This window comes from Bubalus bubalis, chromosome 6, assembly GCF_019923935.1.
Source record: "Bubalus bubalis isolate 160015118507 breed Murrah chromosome 6, NDDB_SH_1, whole genome shotgun sequence".
Classification (NCBI taxonomy): domain Eukaryota; kingdom Metazoa; phylum Chordata; class Mammalia; order Artiodactyla; family Bovidae; genus Bubalus; species Bubalus bubalis.
In genome coordinates, this window is record NC_059162.1 from 29407342 (window position 1) to 29423395 (window position 16054).

The following is a 16054-nucleotide window of genomic DNA, read 5'->3' on the forward strand; positions in this document are numbered from 1 at the left end:
GCATGATAGTGTGTATATGTCAATGCTGCTGCTGCTGCTGCTGCTGCTGCTGCTAAGTCACCCCAGTCATGTCCGACTCTGTGTGACCCCATAGACGGCAGCCCACCAGGCTCCCCCATCCCTGGGATTCTCCAGGCAAGAACACTGGAGTGGGTTGCCATTTCCTTCTCCAATGCATGAAAGTGAAAAGTGAAAGTGAAGTCTCTCAGTCGTGTCCGACTCTTCATGACCCCATAGACTCCAGCCTACCAGGCTCCTCCGTCCATGGGATTTTCCAGGCAAGAGTGCTGGAGTGGAGTGCCACTGCCTTCTCCTATGTCAGTGCTACTTTCTCAATTTGTCCTACCCTCTCCTTCCCCCACGGTGTCCTTCTTCTCTCTTACCATGAAGCTAGTGTATGTATAATATGAAGAGCACTGGGTCAGAACTCAAAAGGTGGCTAAACTGCCCATCAAAATGCTATCTGCCTCAGAGGGTTGAGGTTCAAACAAGACTTGAGTGGGGAAAAGGCTGTGAAGGCTGTGTTTGCACCTGCAGTTTACTAGAGGCAATGCCTCCTGGTGGGTTGGTCCCAGCAGGCCCGGGGTAGGAAGGCAAGTGTCTTAGGTCACCTGGGCCTTTGGACAGCCCTTTGTGACACATTTTCAGCCAGGCTCTGAGGGTAGGCTGAATTCCAGGTCACACGCAGTGATTTTAAAGGAGCTAAATCCTCTGCAATCATACACACCATGGCCTAATTCTGGTCTTACCAGCCTTGCTCACCACCTCGTTCCCCTGTGGTGTGAACTCACTCAGCATCGGGACCTAATTCTCTTTGCATGGCCCGCCTGTGAGGTATCCTGGAAGAAGAGTCTCCAGGCAGAGGAAGGGCCTCCTGGCCTTACATAACCAGTATTGAGCACCGGGTGCCAATTCCCAATAATCTCACAGCGCTGAGGGAACAACAGCCAGGGGTCATGTGGAGACACATTCCAAATAGCAACCATGCTGAGGAAAAATTGATTCCTCCACCTCTCTTTTCATTTATGAATTCAGTTTTTTGTTTTTTTTTTTTTTGTCAGACTGAACATTTAAATGCACTCTCTGCTCTCTGGATTCCCCCCATTTCTCCCCCTTTCTCATTAAAATTCTAATTATTACCAGAAGAAGAAAGATGTATGATCAAAGGAAAGCAAAACCCTAGAAATACCTTTTGTTTTAAGGTGACTCATATTGCAGAGAATGCACCCGGAACTGCTGTAACAAAGAACAGATGTGGAGGGCTCAGAGATGGCCAGATACTTTTAAATACACACACACACACACATATATATATATATCTGTGGTATATACTTAGCTATATCTGTGGTAGCATTCCTGTGAACCCCAAGGGTATCAGGGCTTAAGGAAACAGTCTTCAGACTATTTAGATCATGAAATCGTAACAGCAAAATTTATTTTTATTTAATACTTCCAATATGTGTTTATTTGCTCCCATGTTCTATATACATGTACAAAAGGGGTATTGTAAAGCTGACTCTCCAAACACTTAGCAGTTGTGTGACCCTGGGCAATCTATTTAACCTTCTGTGCCTTAGTTTCCTCATCTGCAAAATAAGGATAATAATCTTCACCTATTTCACTGGAGAGTCTTAAATGAGTGAATACATAAAAAGCACTTTGCGCCTTGGACATTGTAATGTTCATAACTTGACTAAATTCAATAACAAAATTCATTACTATCAATTTGTATATTATAATTCTGATTTTTTTATTTTTCAGATAATGAATAAATATTCAAGAAATCTAATATTTTTTTCTCTTACACTCCCAGGATGCATGCACACTGTAATTGGAGACCTTTAGTCTAGAAGTTCACTTAGAATCAGTTTGTCTGGTCCCTAGCAGTCTCTGGTGGACTAACCTCAGCTCCTATGCTGGGGAAAGGCTCCCAGGTCTCTGTGCAGGGGCCTGGGGGCTGGAGAAGGTGGCAAAAGGCATGAGGGTTCTATGTTCTTATTCCTTGGTCCTGAAGGCGGTAGCTGATCAAGGCCAATACCCTGCAGCCAGGGAGTCAGGAGGCAGTGCTCGCTCCCCAGAGAGGATGACTGATGTTTTGGCCTCTTCCTCAGGTCCCTCTGGAAGGAGGAGAGCTTTCCCTGGGGCCTGTGCTATGAGAGTTCTCTTGATCCCCCAAAGAGGGACCAAGCATCTCCCAGCCTAGTTTAGTACCAGGAAAAAGGCAAGTGCTCAGTAAATATTGGTTGAGCGATAATGACAGCTGTTTTATTTGATATTGATCGACTGATTCATTCATTCATTCTCATATGTCAATTTCTATGCTGAGTCCTGAGTCAGACAAATAAAAAATAACACAGGGTTGTAGTAACCTACGGTTTAATCCAGGACAAACAGTCTGGGACAGTGGAATGAGCCCCAGGCTGGGTGGGCAGTGGACATCTGGACCCTGGTCTAAGCTCTGTGATCTCTGACCACAGGCAAGTCCCTCATCTGGAACACTGCTCCCACCTGCAAAAGCACAGCCTGACCTCAGTACTTGTAGGCTCATTCCTCACCTTAAATCCCAAGATTCTTAAGGCTTGGGACAGGATAATTCAGAGGCTGCAAGCTCATAGGCCTGCAGTGGTAGGCAAGTAACAGGGACAGGAGCTAGTGAGCATACAGCCTTCTGAAGGGCATCACCAGTTCTCAGTATGTGGGAGCACAGGTCCAGTTACCAAGACCTCAGGCCATTTCCAGAGAAGCCAGGAATCTGGTGTGATGATGACGATGGTGATGATGTAACTGCTTGATTTTTCAGTCATACGCAAGCCAAACAAGCCTCCTCTTCTGGCTTGTCTACAAGTGACCTTTGTGCAAACCCATTGGTTCAAGGCTTCCTGATGTCTCAGAGTAAGAAGAGGCCTTGAGCTCAAAGGTTCATTCCTAAAGGTGGGGTGGGGGTGAGGGTCATGCTTAGTAGCTTCTCCCAGAGAAAGGCATCCTTCACAATTCTCCTAGGGTAATGGACATCCTACTTGGGGCACAGGGTGGGACAGTGAGTGCCTGCCTCTGAATCAATCATGACTTTCAAAAATACCAGTGTTACAGCAGAACCACAGGAATGGGGGCAAAGGACAGCTATCGGAATTATTTGTATTTAGCTCTGAAGTAAACTGTGTGGATCAGATTCCAACTTGGTGTGGTGTGTGCGGGCTCAGTCATGTCCATCTCTGTGCAACCCTATGGACTTTTGCCCTTCAGGCTCCTCTATCCATGGGATTTTCCAAGCAAGAATACTGGAAAGGGTTGGCATTTCCTTCTCCAGGGAGATTCCAACTTCATACAAGTATTTGTTGAGCCTACTATGTGCACACTTCTGGGAATACGGGAGAAGCATTAGACCTAATCCCCACCCTCAAGGAGATTATGCCTGATCTCGTTCTCTTCAAGTCAACCTACTCACTATATATTAGCTCCTGCTGTGGGCTTGGCGGGCTTGGAGTGAGCGAAGAGAATGAAGTTTCTCAGCCTGGGGCCCCCCGATGCCTCACAACCTGTGGAGGAAGAGAGCTGTCTGCAAAAAATTACTCTGCTTGAAGTCTGGCCATAGTAACAGTTCTAATAGAAATTCAAACAGCATCCAAATGTGAACGCTTCACGAATTTGCACATTTGCTTAGGCTGCTATTTAAATTACTTTCCCTTCCCTGGGCACATGCCAATAGGGAGTCGGGGAGGCAGCCCAGGTGCTCCCCAAGCTGGCGGTGGGGGGAGGGGCGAAGCTGGAGAAATCAGCCTGAGGTGAACACGAGGCTGCAGATATTTCACAAGTTGGATGTGGAGCACTGACCCTACAACCATCCCTCCTCTGCCTGGGCAGCCTTCTCATGACCACTCTTTTCTCTTCTTCCGTCTCTGTCCCTTGTGTGTGGCCCCTCTTTGAAAACCCTTCCCGGCTTCTCCCCACCTCTGTCTGTCTCTGTGCCTCCCTGCCTGGCTGAGGGCAGGCACCTCTGTCAGCCTCCTCGCAGTGGTAGTTATTGTGTGTGGCGTGGCCCTGGTGGCAGTTTTTCTCTTTCTCTTTTGGAAGCTGTGCTGGATGCCCTGGAGGAACAAGGAGGCCTCCAGCCCCTCCTCTGCTAACCCCTCCCCGGAGGCCCTCCAGAGCCCCAGCTCCAGAGGCAACATGGCAGACAAGCTCAAGGATCCCCACACCCTGGGCTTCCTAGAGGCGGCTGTGAAGATCAGCCACACGTCCCCAGATATCCCAGCCGAGGTGCAGATGTCCGTCAAAGAGCACATCAAGCGTCACACACGGCTGCAGCGACAGACCACAGAGCCAGCATCATCCACCAGGTGAGGGGTGGACCCCTCCCTTCCTTAACTCCACATTCCTGAATCCAATACATGAATGAGATTCCAGCCTGTGAGGATCAGAGACCGGAAATAATCATATGCGTATTCTGGTTGGAGAATATGTCAGATGATGTCTTCCATGGTGGGTGACTGGCTCGGAGGTGGGCACCAGAAGTGACTTCAGGAGAGGGGAACCTTGGAGGTGGGGTGCTGTGCAGGTGGTCAACTCTGAGATGTGCGAGGGTGGGAGGTGTTGGCTTGTCCAGAGGGAAAGGAATATGCAAAGGTGCAGAGGCATAAAAGTTAATGACGTTTCTATGTCCGCACCGCCTCTGAGATGGAGTCTGCAGTGTGTGGGAGAGAAGCAAGAGATTCCTAACATTTTGAAAAGGAGAATAGCCTTTGCCAGAGTTCCCTGCCTTACAGAAATTGGATACATGACATTCTTTATCTGAACAAACAAAATGACAAAAAAAACAACCACCATGTAATGACAAAAGCCTACTCTAAATTCAGAAACTTTATTTATTTTTTAAATTCAGAAACTTTTAAAAGATGTGGAACGTGCATCCATAAGGCATTGTATTTATTAAAAATTTGGGGCTCTTATGGATTCCTGGGTCCAGGATCCCAGCAGACCGGCCAAAGGGAAGCAGGCCTGGTCTTCAGATTGAAAGCCAGAAATGGTACAAGTGCTGGGTCACGGTTACGGAGTTTGTTTTTTGACATCAGGCAAATTGCTCATTTTCCTAACCCTCAGTTTTCCCAACTGTAAAATAGGGCTAATGACGCTCATAAGGTTGCTGTGAGGAGCCAATGTAAGAATCCATGCGATAATAAGAGCTCTGTTCTAAGCACATTGTGTGTATTCATTTCACCCCACAGCAATCCTATGCAATTGCTACTTTTATTTTTTCATATCTTATAGTACAGAGATTAAATAATGTGTCCCAGGTCATGTAGCTACAAAGTGGCAGAGGGAAAGGGGGTGATGATCCTGGTGGTGATGAAGGACTGCTGTATGGAGGGTGGGAAAGGATGGTCCTTCTAAATAGGGGAGCTTTTTAAATAGGTGAACCAGAGTCAACGTCTACCAGGAAAGAAACCTAGAAAGCCAGAAGCAGAAAAGCAGGGGAAAAGATAATGATCACAATGGCTAACCTTTACTAAAGCTTGTTATGTACCAGGCCCCATTCCAACTACTTTACCTGGATTAAGACATGCGCACAAAGTGAGGCAGAGGTAAAGGGGGTAAACTAGCAGGAAGTAAAGGGGGCCTCACACCGGGTAGGATGAGCCGGGGCCTTGAGCCGTTTAGGCCTGCACCCCACTCTCCCGTCCCCCGACCTCACTCTCTCACCCCTCCCCCCTCCTCCAGGCACACGTCCTTCAAGCGCCACCTGCCGCGGCAGATGCACGTGTCCAGCGTGGACTACGGCAACGAGCTGCCCCCAGCGGCGGAGCAGCCCACCAGCATCGGCCGCATCAAGCCCGAACTCTATAAGCAGAAGTCGGTGGATGGGGACGATGCCAAATCCGAGGCCAAGAGTTGCGGGAAGATCAACTTCAGCCTGCGCTACGACTACGAGAACGAAACCCTGATTGTGCGCATCCTGAAGGCCTTTGACCTCCCAGCCAAGGACTTTTGCGGTAGCTCCGACCCTTACGTCAAGATCTACCTCCTGCCCGATCGCAAGTGCAAGCTGCAGACCCGGGTGCACCGCAAAACCCTGAACCCCACCTTCGACGAGAACTTCCACTTCCCGGTGCCCTACGAGGAGCTGGCCGACCGCAAGCTGCATCTCAGCGTCTTCGACTTTGATCGCTTCTCCCGCCACGACATGATCGGGGAGGTGATCCTGGACAACCTCTTTGAGGCCTCCGACCTGTCCCGGGAAACCTCCATCTGGAAGGACATCCAGTACGCCACCAGTGTGAGTACCGCCTGCCCCGGGGGCCTCTTCAGGGTTTATAGTTCTGGATTTGAGTGAATGTGTTCCTGAACCCCCGAACCCCTAGAGACAAATGGGCCTCTGCCCTTCAGGATGTGAAAGGGGACCCCGCTTCATAGCCCAGCCCACCCCGGGGGAAATCCTTGCACTGGACCCCAGGTGGGCAGGGAGGGACGGGGACAGCGGAGCTCCCAAGTGGTTGGGAACGGAAGGAAAGGGCATTTGTATCTATTGTTTCTGATGTATCTTCTGTAGTGGTTGCCTCTACCTGCTAGGCCTCAGGACTACCACCTATAATGTATGTCTTTAATCATGGGTGAGGATGGGGCCAGGCCTATAGACTGACTCAGACAGCAACATGTGCCAAGGGCTTTGATGTGTACTAGAAGCCTGGCACAGGCGATCAAGGACAGGCTATATTAATCAGGATAAACCAGGTTATGCCACAGCAACGAATAATCCTAGGATTTGGTAGCTTAAAGCAGCCAAGATTTAGTTCTCGTTCATGTTATGTGTGCTTTTCAGCTTGACCAGGGTTCCATTCTACCTTGTCACCAAGTTTACAGAGGCTCCGTTTTGACCCTGTGCTCCTAGTTACCACCTCAGGAAGGAGGGGATGTGGCAAATCGTACACTATTTCTTAAAGCTTCCATGCTGAAATGACACATGTCACGTCCACTCACGTTTCATTAGCCAAAGCAAGACACATGTGACTCCTAATATTAAGGGGACAGGGGAAAGCAATCCTACCACATGTCCAGAAGGGGGACTGGAAGTACTTAACAACCAGAACAACCAGAGCCCCCTGCTCTCAGGCCCTGCCTGCCTGCGCCATCTGGAAGGTGGTAGGGGAGGAGGCCAGCCTGGAAGGAGACCTGGCTAATTCACACACTACAGAGCCAGATGCTGGGCTCTTCATGATCAATTAGAATTAACCAGGAAGGTTTCAAGGCGCACAAGGAAAGGGTTATGTATTGGCGTACGAGGAAAGGATTATTAAAGAAGCAATAGGAGTTGGATACGGTTAACCCAGGAAGACTTCTTGGAGGAGAAAGTCAAGCACTATTTTGAAAATGAGTAGGGCTTGAGTTGGCTTTTTAAGAGGTGGGCAGGTTTGGCACGGAGAATTAAGAGGGCATCTCCAAAACCCTTGGGTCCAGTGTAGACAGTGTTCTCCAGGGCCCTGGGTGGCTGTTGAAGAAGCTGTGTAATTGCATCCCGCAGATGGAGGTGTGGGATGTACCTTTCTCTAAGTCCAGCTAGGCAGCTGAGAGCCCTGAAAGGGTGTTGCCACCAAATGCCAATGGCCTTGTGTCTGGTGTCTTGAACGCCAAGTGGTTGAGTGTCCCCTGGGATATTTCTTTCACTGTTTCTCTGGGTGCAGACTCTCCCTGTGGACAATCAATACTCAATATCTATATATTGAATTTGTAAGGAGAGAGGCTGGGAAAATCAACCCCACTCTGGTGGGAAAAGGAATTGATTTGTTCAAGGAGAGAAAGCTTGGTGGGCTCTGTTTCTGCTCCAGGAAGGTCTCTGAGATAGCCCATTCTCCTAGCTGGTGCTAACTTTGGTCCAGTTTGGTGTCCCAGCGCCTCCCCTACTTTTGCTTTCCTGAAATGTCATCCCCAAGAACAGAAAACAGCACAGGCAGAGGGGCTTGCAGACGGGGTGGGCAGACGGGGCCGGCTGGAACAGCAGCTGTGCACCCGCCCCAAGCTCAGGAGCTCTGCTCTATCAATCACTGTGAAGTTTACATCTGGTACAGCTCTTCCCTGTGGTCTCGAATGGCAGCAGCTTCATTATGGTGACTGTACAGGTAGCGAAGAGCGGCTTAGTCCTCCCCATACTGAGGCTGAGGCCCAGGGGCTCAGAGAGAGAGGGGGGTGGGGGCCAGGGGCTGTGAGGAGCAGGACTCAACTCAGCCCTCTGAGGAGCTTCCCTTCTCCTCCCCAGAGACCTCCCTTTCCTGTGACTTTAGCTCCAGGCACGATGGACGCCCTCATCGTGGAGCAGGCAGTCTGCGCTCAGGGACGCCCCTCACCTGAATGCTAACTTCCTAGAATTCCGTGGCTGTCCCTACCATGTCCCACACCTCTTCCCCAGCCCAGCTTGAGAAAAAGGACAGACCCTCACCATCCTCATCACCCTCAGTCAGTACCATTATAGTCCTCCTCTATCTTCGCTTAAGCAGGACCCTGTGCAAAGCACTGGGGAGCAAGGAGGGTCTCAGATAGAAGACAGCCTCTTTGACCCAATGCAGAACTTGAATTATAGAGACAAGAAATGTTCATGCAGTAGCTAGTGATGCAAAGTAGCAAATAATGTGTGAGGTTGTAAGATCTGAGAATTAGGACAGTCAGGGACGGTGTCTTGGGTGAAAGAGAATTTAGCTGTGTGGGAGGGCTTGGTATACATAACTTGATATGCAAAGAGGAAGGGGAAGCATTCTAGCCAAGGACAGGAGGAGTCTGAGACCAGTAGTTTCCGAAGCTGAAGGTGGGGTGACTTGCTCATACACCCATCTTGCTCACAGTCTGTGGGATGAATGTTCTGTCTGGTGAGGCCACCAGGGCCCTCCTCTCTGCAGCTTCTCAGCAGGCTGGCTCTCAGGGGCGGTCTCTTTATCCTGGGGGGATGAGGATTCAGGCAAAGGAAGGGAAAAGGAAATAAAGGGCTGGTGCTTTTGCTTGAGCTGACTCTAAAATTGTAATTACGTTGAGGCCACAGAGGCCCAAGTCGCAATGACGGAGAATGATTGAGCACTCCATGTATGTGAAATCCTGCAGCCAGCGCCATGGGGGCCGGTGTGGATGAGCCCAGTCGGCTCCCATCTCTCCTGCGTGCCAGATTCCTGCCGGATTCTGATCCTAGAGTTGCATTTTGGCCTCCAGCTCCTCAAACCTGCAGGCTGGTCCCTGAACACGTCTGGCATTTCTGCCTCTTGCCTTTACTCCCAAGGTTCCCTCTGGCAGCCAGGCCTTTCCCCCACCTCTCTGACCCAAACCAACCCACCTTTGAAAGCTTCCCCCAAAGTCCTTCCACTCTCAGAGAAGTCACTCCTGGATTTATTCTCTGGGTCCCTCAGTTATACACCAAATCATATTCTGTCTTGCAAAGTCCTCCCAGTGGCTTAGGAATGGTTTGTGTCTCACATTTGACTTTTTTATTTTCCCTCAGGGCTGAGTGTGTCATTTTAGGCAAACATAAGAACTCAGCACCTTCTTGCTGAATGACCGATGGCTTAGTTAATTCAAATAAAACTACGTATTGGTGCACAGGGAAAGGATTATTAAAGAAGCAGAGAGTTAACCTGGGAAGCCTTCCTGGAGGAGAAAGTCAAGTGTATTTTGAAAATGAGCTGAGCTAGGCTTGGCTCTGCATTCCTTCAGAGTGATGGTTCGGATAGATGGCTGATGTCTGGAGTAGCAAAGAAATGAAACAGTCGGATCAGGTGGTCTGGACTGAAGTGGAGGGTCAGTGACTCACAGTCTGGTAGAAGGAGAGGCCCTGTGAGAAGCGGGCTGGGGAGGCTGCTCTGAGGTCACACCAGTCTATGAATGCTATCTGCTTGTTGCTCCTCGCACGCGGACGGGAGGATCAGGTGCAGCCCTGGCAGGTGGAACCAGACAGCTTCCTTATTTTGGTCCCTGCCCCGGTGCTTAAGGTGGTTTAGAGTAGCAAAGCCTGGAGCATTTGTGTTGTTTCCTTACGAGCACGAGCACTGAACGTGGAGCTTCAAAGCCAGTGAAGGGAAGGTATGCATCCAATTAGGCGAGCTTTTTTAATCGCAAACCCTTAAGGCCCAAGGAACACCGGCCTCAGAATCCCCAGGTTGTTCTGGGCGAAGCTTAGGCTGTAACAGAGCTACTCCTCCCCCTCAACTGGAGGGTGAGAAGCAGGCACAGCAGACGTGTTGGGGCCATCGGAGCCCTCTATTGTTCCCCAGAATCCAGACGCTCATGCTGCCACGGAGGCTTCCCCCTCTCGCTGGCTTGACTCAGGTCCCCTGGAGGTCTCCTGGGAGTTCCCTGTGGTTTGCCATTTTTCTCTCCACCCAGAACATCCATTGGCTGAGATCATTCTGCTCTTCCCTTCCCCCACTTCAGCCCCCAGTCTCATTATTTCTATATAAAGCTGTAGATTTATCATTATAATAGAGCTGCCGTCACCAAGGTTTGCTAACGTCTCTGTAATCTTGTAGTTATTGCTACAGAGGCCTCAGACCCCAGCGCACACAACTGTTCTGTCCCCATTCCTGCTCCTTCATGGAGGCTGTAATTGGGGCCATAAATATGTGCCATGCTTGGTGGCGTTAATGGACTTGGCCATCTTTCTGCCTTACCAGGTTCCCCATGGGTCAGAGTGAGTGTGTGTGGTCATGTGCGTGTGTGTGAGTGCATGTGTGTGTGTGTTTTGGTGGCAATGCAGTCAGTACTCCACAGACTATCAGGGAGCCTGGACTCAGTCTGCAGGGGGGAAGGGAGGTCTTGTATGGTGGAACAATCTATTCTCTAGCCTGGGAATGAGCAGAGCTGGGTACGAAGAGCTCAGGCTTTGGTACCAGGCAAACTTGTGTTGAATTCTAGCTTTTGCACTTTCTAGCTTTGAGACCCTAGGGACATTGTCTAAACCGTGCCTCAGTTTCTTCATCAGGAAAGTGGGAGGTAATAATGGTACCTAGCTTGTATTATATGTAGTCACTTAAATAAAATGCAAAGATGCCTAGGGCAGCATGGTCACAGGGCAGCCTGCTGAGCTCCATGCTTACAGTGCCTCTCTTCTAACTCAGCCTCCAGGGCACTATTTATACCACCCCGGGGTCTGAGCCCCAATTTTGGTCTGGACCATCTATTCCAACAGGTGGTTGGCTATTATTCATTCCTATTTTATTTATTTCTCTCTTTTATGTATAGTCCTGCCCTGTGTTCTCTGTGTGACCTTGGAAAAGTGACTTGCCATCTCTGCGCTGCACGTGCCTCAGAAACCAGTTTCAAGATACTGAGATTCTCAGCTTCTCCTGTAAAAAAGCAATTTCATAGCAGAAAAACCCAGTGTGCGGGAGTGTGGTCTCCCTAGTAGAGGCCTAAAGCCTGGGTTGATAGGCCACTGGGCAGAATTCCCTCCCCTCAGTGTCCTCTCTTCAAGCCCCTGGGAAATGTCCTCCAGGGAGTTGCTGCCACAAGCAAGGCCCCGTCAGCAAACGGCCTTCCTCCTTTTCCTCCGAGACACAGCCCTGCACCTGGGCTCAGCGCCCTCCCCGCCTCTCACGCCCCCCGTCTACCAGTTATTAATATGGAGGTTATTACTTGAGTTCCTACCAGGAGCCAAGAGCACAAGCAACTTTACCCCATTTCATCCTCACCGGAAGCCTTAATACTGTGCCCTATATGTAAGTAAATAAATGAAGGTTGCAAGCTCAGTGATACCCACTGCCACCCAGACAGGTAGTGGTAGAGAGCCTTCAGCAAGTCCAGGCCTTCAGCAGAGCCCATGTCCTGGCACGGCTAGAGGGCAGTAAGTGTGATTATGTTGCTCCTTGGGCAGAAGACAGACCCTGAAATGGTGCAGCTCATCAGGAAATCCAGAGGAGCGTTTGGTTTGGATTTTTCTTCGTGACCTGGTTCATTCCTCTTGTTCCAGGGGACCTTTGTGCTGACACTTGGATTCCGTTGCCATCTCTGCAGTGTTCTTCCTGTGGGCACTGAGTGTGACATTCATTCCTCTTTCAGTCAACAGACACGTACTGAGTGTCAACCGTGTGCAGTCAGTTTGATCACTGAGCACATGCTGTGGACAGAAGCCTGGCTGGGCTGTGGAAAGGATGACAAAGAAAGAGCCTGGCTCCTACAGCTTAGGCTAATGGGAATTGTGTCCAGTGACTCCCCCGCCAACCTCCCAACCCTCTCACGCAGAGGGCACACCCCTAGGGGCAGACCAATTCAGATGTTCACAAACAAAATTACCCAAGCTGCTGTACTGCAGCCGTAGGCAGAGATGTTGAGGAGAGATGGAGAAAAGAAATCAGAGGCAGATGAGATTGGTTTGGGAAGTTTCTAGAAAAAGAAAATGTTAGGCTAGGCTTTGATGGCAGTGAAGGAAGAGAGTATTGAGAGAGAGTCAGAGGGAAGGGAGTGTGTTTCTCTATTTTCTTTGGATTGGGGGAAAGATCTAGAAAGAACCTCTCTCGCATATGGTGGGTTCTTCTCTTTGTGCATACCTACTTGTGGCGTAATTACCGTGTACCAGACAGCAGGCTAGCCCGGGGGATACTAAAACTTCAACTCTGTCCAGTCCTCACAGCTTCACAATCTGATGGGGGAGGTAGGAAGGCAGTTCTCTTGTCCCGGGGGACATGCAGGTCCCAGTGTGTTGGTGGAAAACTGGCCTCCTGGAATGAAATTGCTTTCCTTGCCAGAAAAGAGTTAGTTGCATCCTTTTCTCACACCCATGTGCTCCAGTGCAACAGGATCCAAAGGCTTACAAAAGGCCTTTTCAATTGGAGTCAAAGAATCTGCAAAATCGAGTCACTGTGACTCATTCAATCACCCTGGGACAAAGCCTCCCAGATACTCATTGACCGGCAGTTTGATGCAATACCTTCAAAGTGCCCACCTTGGATCTCAGGCTCCCAGTTCTACCCTGGCCAGGAGGGAGGGCAGGAGCAAGAGGGAAGCATAATGAAATTTCACCCACATGTCTTCAGTAACCTCTTATTTGGGTCCAAGAACGCTGGGTATTGAAGGACAAACATAGTCCTTATTTTCAAGGAGCTGACAGTTGGGTGGAGGTTTCAGAGCAAGTAAAAATGTAACCAAAAGAACACTATTTAACTAGGCGTGAAAAGGGAATGGGGGAAGACAGAGGTGATAAGCTGGAAGAGTGAGGGAGTGGAATGGGGGATGCAGATGGCGAAAGAGAATTCAAGAATAAGATTTGAGTTTGGGGAACAGTCACAGTCAAGAAGAAAGAGGAGAGGGGCCAGCAAAGGATACCAAGCAGGGGGAGAGCACAGCGAAAAGAGAACTGAGGACAGCCAAGGAGGGATGGTTCAGGAATTGTTCATCCAGCGGTGATTTCTCCAGGCATCTGCAGGGTTCAAGCACAGTCCTGGACATTGCGGATGGTTGTTGCTATTCAGTCGCTAAGTCGTGTCTGACTCTTTGAGACCCCATGGACTTCAGTGCACCAGGCTTCCATGTCTCTCACTATCTCCTGGAGTTTGTCCAAGTTCATGTCCTTTGAGTCAGTGATGCCATCCAAACATCTCATCCTCTGTTGTCCCCTTCTCCTCCTGCCCTCAATCTTTTCCAGCATCAGGGTCTTTGCCAATGAGTCAGCTGTTCACATCAGGTGGCCAAAGTATTGGAGCTTCAGCTGGCAAACCACTCGGGTATTCTTGCCTGCAAGAATCCCATGAACAGTAAAAACAAAACAAAACAAAACAAAACACTGTGGATGCATGGTAAATGAAGCCCCTGCTCTCAGGGAGCCTACACCCTGGTGTGGGGAGACAAATGAGTAAGTGAGATAGATAGTATGTTTGAGAGTGATGAGTGGCCTGGAGAAAATAAAGCCTGGAAGTATGGTGGGGTGTGTTGAGTTGGGAGGATGGCTGGAGGAGAGGTCCTGCACTTGCGTGCTCAGCTGCTCAATCGTGTCCAACTCTTTGTGACCCCAGGGACTGTAATCCACCAGGCTCCTCTGTCCATGGAATTCTCCAGGCAAGAATACTGGAGTGGGTTGCCATTTCCTCCTCAGAGGCTCTTCCCAACCCAGAGATCAAATCCATGTCTCTTGTGTCTTCTGCATTGCCAGGTGGGTTCTTTACAACTGGCACCACCTGGGAAGCCCAGTCACAGGGTAAAACAGGTTAGTCAGGGGAGATAGCCCCAAGAGGAGGCCAGCTGAGTAGGCCGAGAGATAAGAGGGAGAGAGCCATGCAGAGGTCCAGCAGAGAAAATGCCAAATGCAGAGATCCTGAGGTGGGAGAACACCCGGCTTGTTCAAAGAAGTAAGGGTTCAATGTGGCTGAAGCAGAAATGGGGCTGGAGAGGAGAGAAAATAAAAGATGAAGTGAGAGGGGGGAAGGGGCAGGAAAGGTTCATGGAGTTCCACAGTCAAAAGTTTAAAAGCATCACTAGGGCTGACAGGTTGGAAATAGACTATACAACCAGGGCAAAGACAGGGATATCCATCGGGAAGCTGTTGCCGTGAAAGAGACAGTGCTGGCTTGAACAGGGATGGGAGTAGAGATGTAAGCTCTTCTTGATTCTTGATGTATTTCAAAAGCAGAATTAGCAGTATTTGCTGACAGATTGGGTGCAGGGTCTAAGGTGTAGAGAAAGAGAAGAATCAAGATTGTCAGCCTGAGTAACTCAGGAGGGAATCTCAATCAACTGAGTTGGGGAATTCTGGAGGGAGAACCCATATGAGGAGGAAGATCAAGAACTCAGATTTGAACATGTGGTAGCTGAGATACTTTGGGGATATTCAAGTGGAGGTGTTGGATAGTAACTTGGATAAAGAATGCACCAGAAGAGAAGCCTTGGCTGAACAACTCAGTATAGGGGATATCAGCATGTAGATGGTGTTAAAATCCATGAGGTTAGTTGAGATCCCAAATTTAGAGAAGAGGAAAGACCCAAGACTGAACCATGGGACACTCTACTGTTTAGACCGTGAGGACCATGAGGAAAAGTCAGCAAAGGAGGCTGATAACCAGTAACCAGTTAATTAGGAGGAAAAAACCAGGAAAGTACAGTTTCCTGGGAAACCAAGACTGTGTGTCCAGAATGAGAGAGGGGAGGATCAACATCATCAGACCCTGCAATGGATCAAGTTAGATGCAGACTGAGATGTGACCATTTTGCTCAGCATCAGCCTTGCCAAGAGCAGTTGGAGCCCCATTGGAGATGAGGTCATTGGTGGAAGATTGGGACATGGTTGTATGTATCATTTTAGGGGAACTCTTGTTTTTCATTTATGTGTCATTTAGGGAAGTGAGCTCTCAGTGACTTGACAGGCTGGTTTTGCAGTGTGCATGTATGTATCTGCCACACTTGGGGAGAAGTGGGATGGAGCTGGGGGGAGTGGGTGAGCGGCCCCAGTCCACTCAGAGCAAATCAGGCCAAGACAGCACATTGCATCAGGAATTTGCAGCAAGGCTAGGTATTCCTGGAATTCTGCCTTGAATTCTGGACTCGACTCTTGCAAGCAGGACCAAGCCTGGAGAGAAGCCGAGAGAGAGAACCTTCCAAGAGAGGTGCACAGGGGAGATCAGGGTCACATGGAGGCTCCAGGAGGTGTGAAAGGAGCAAGGCTGGGCCTGGGCCCGGGCTGCCCGCCCAAACCCATGAAGACTGCTCCCCAGGCCCTCCAGTCAGAGCTGCTCTGAATAATGTATGAAGCCAGGCAGCCCTGCCCACTGTTTCGGTGGCCCGGCCCCTGTGAACCCTGGTTGTGCCCTCATGGCAGCCTGATGCCAGCCTGAGTCAGAAGCCCCCACGTGGCTCGGGGCTGCAGGCCTCACTTGTTTACTTGCTGCTCAGCTGGAGCTGCTTGTCTCTGCTAATGTTCACTTACCCCCACACTCCCTGGGGCCTGGCCTCGTTATCCTCATTATTCTCAGGAATGCTGAGCTCTCCTGCACCTCCACCCTCAGGCCATAGTTTGTTGTTGTTCAGTGTCCGTGTTCTACTCTTTGTGACCCCATGGACTGTAGCACGCCAGGCCTTCCTGTCTCTCATCATCTCCCAGAGTTTG

At 49.8% G+C, this 16054-nt stretch overlaps 1 protein-coding gene across 6 annotated transcripts in view; it reads left to right on the forward strand.

Annotated features, from left to right (window-relative positions):
• SYT6 (synaptotagmin 6) overlaps nt 1–16054 on the forward strand; it is a 66583-nt gene that overhangs the window by 9243 nt on the left and 41286 nt on the right. For 5 of the 6 annotated variants that reach the window (XM_044944524.2, XM_044944523.2, XM_044944522.2 and 2 more), the window contains exons 2-3: nt 4072–4337; nt 5716–6271. In XM_044944524.2, the coding sequence (XP_044800459.1) occupies nt 4081–4337; nt 5716–6271 (813 nt within the window). In that variant the 5' untranslated portion in view covers nt 4072–4080. Of the gene's footprint in view, nt 1–3988; nt 4338–5715; nt 6272–16054 lie in introns of all 6 variants that reach the window. The other variant, XM_044944525.2, reaches the window with a different exon arrangement.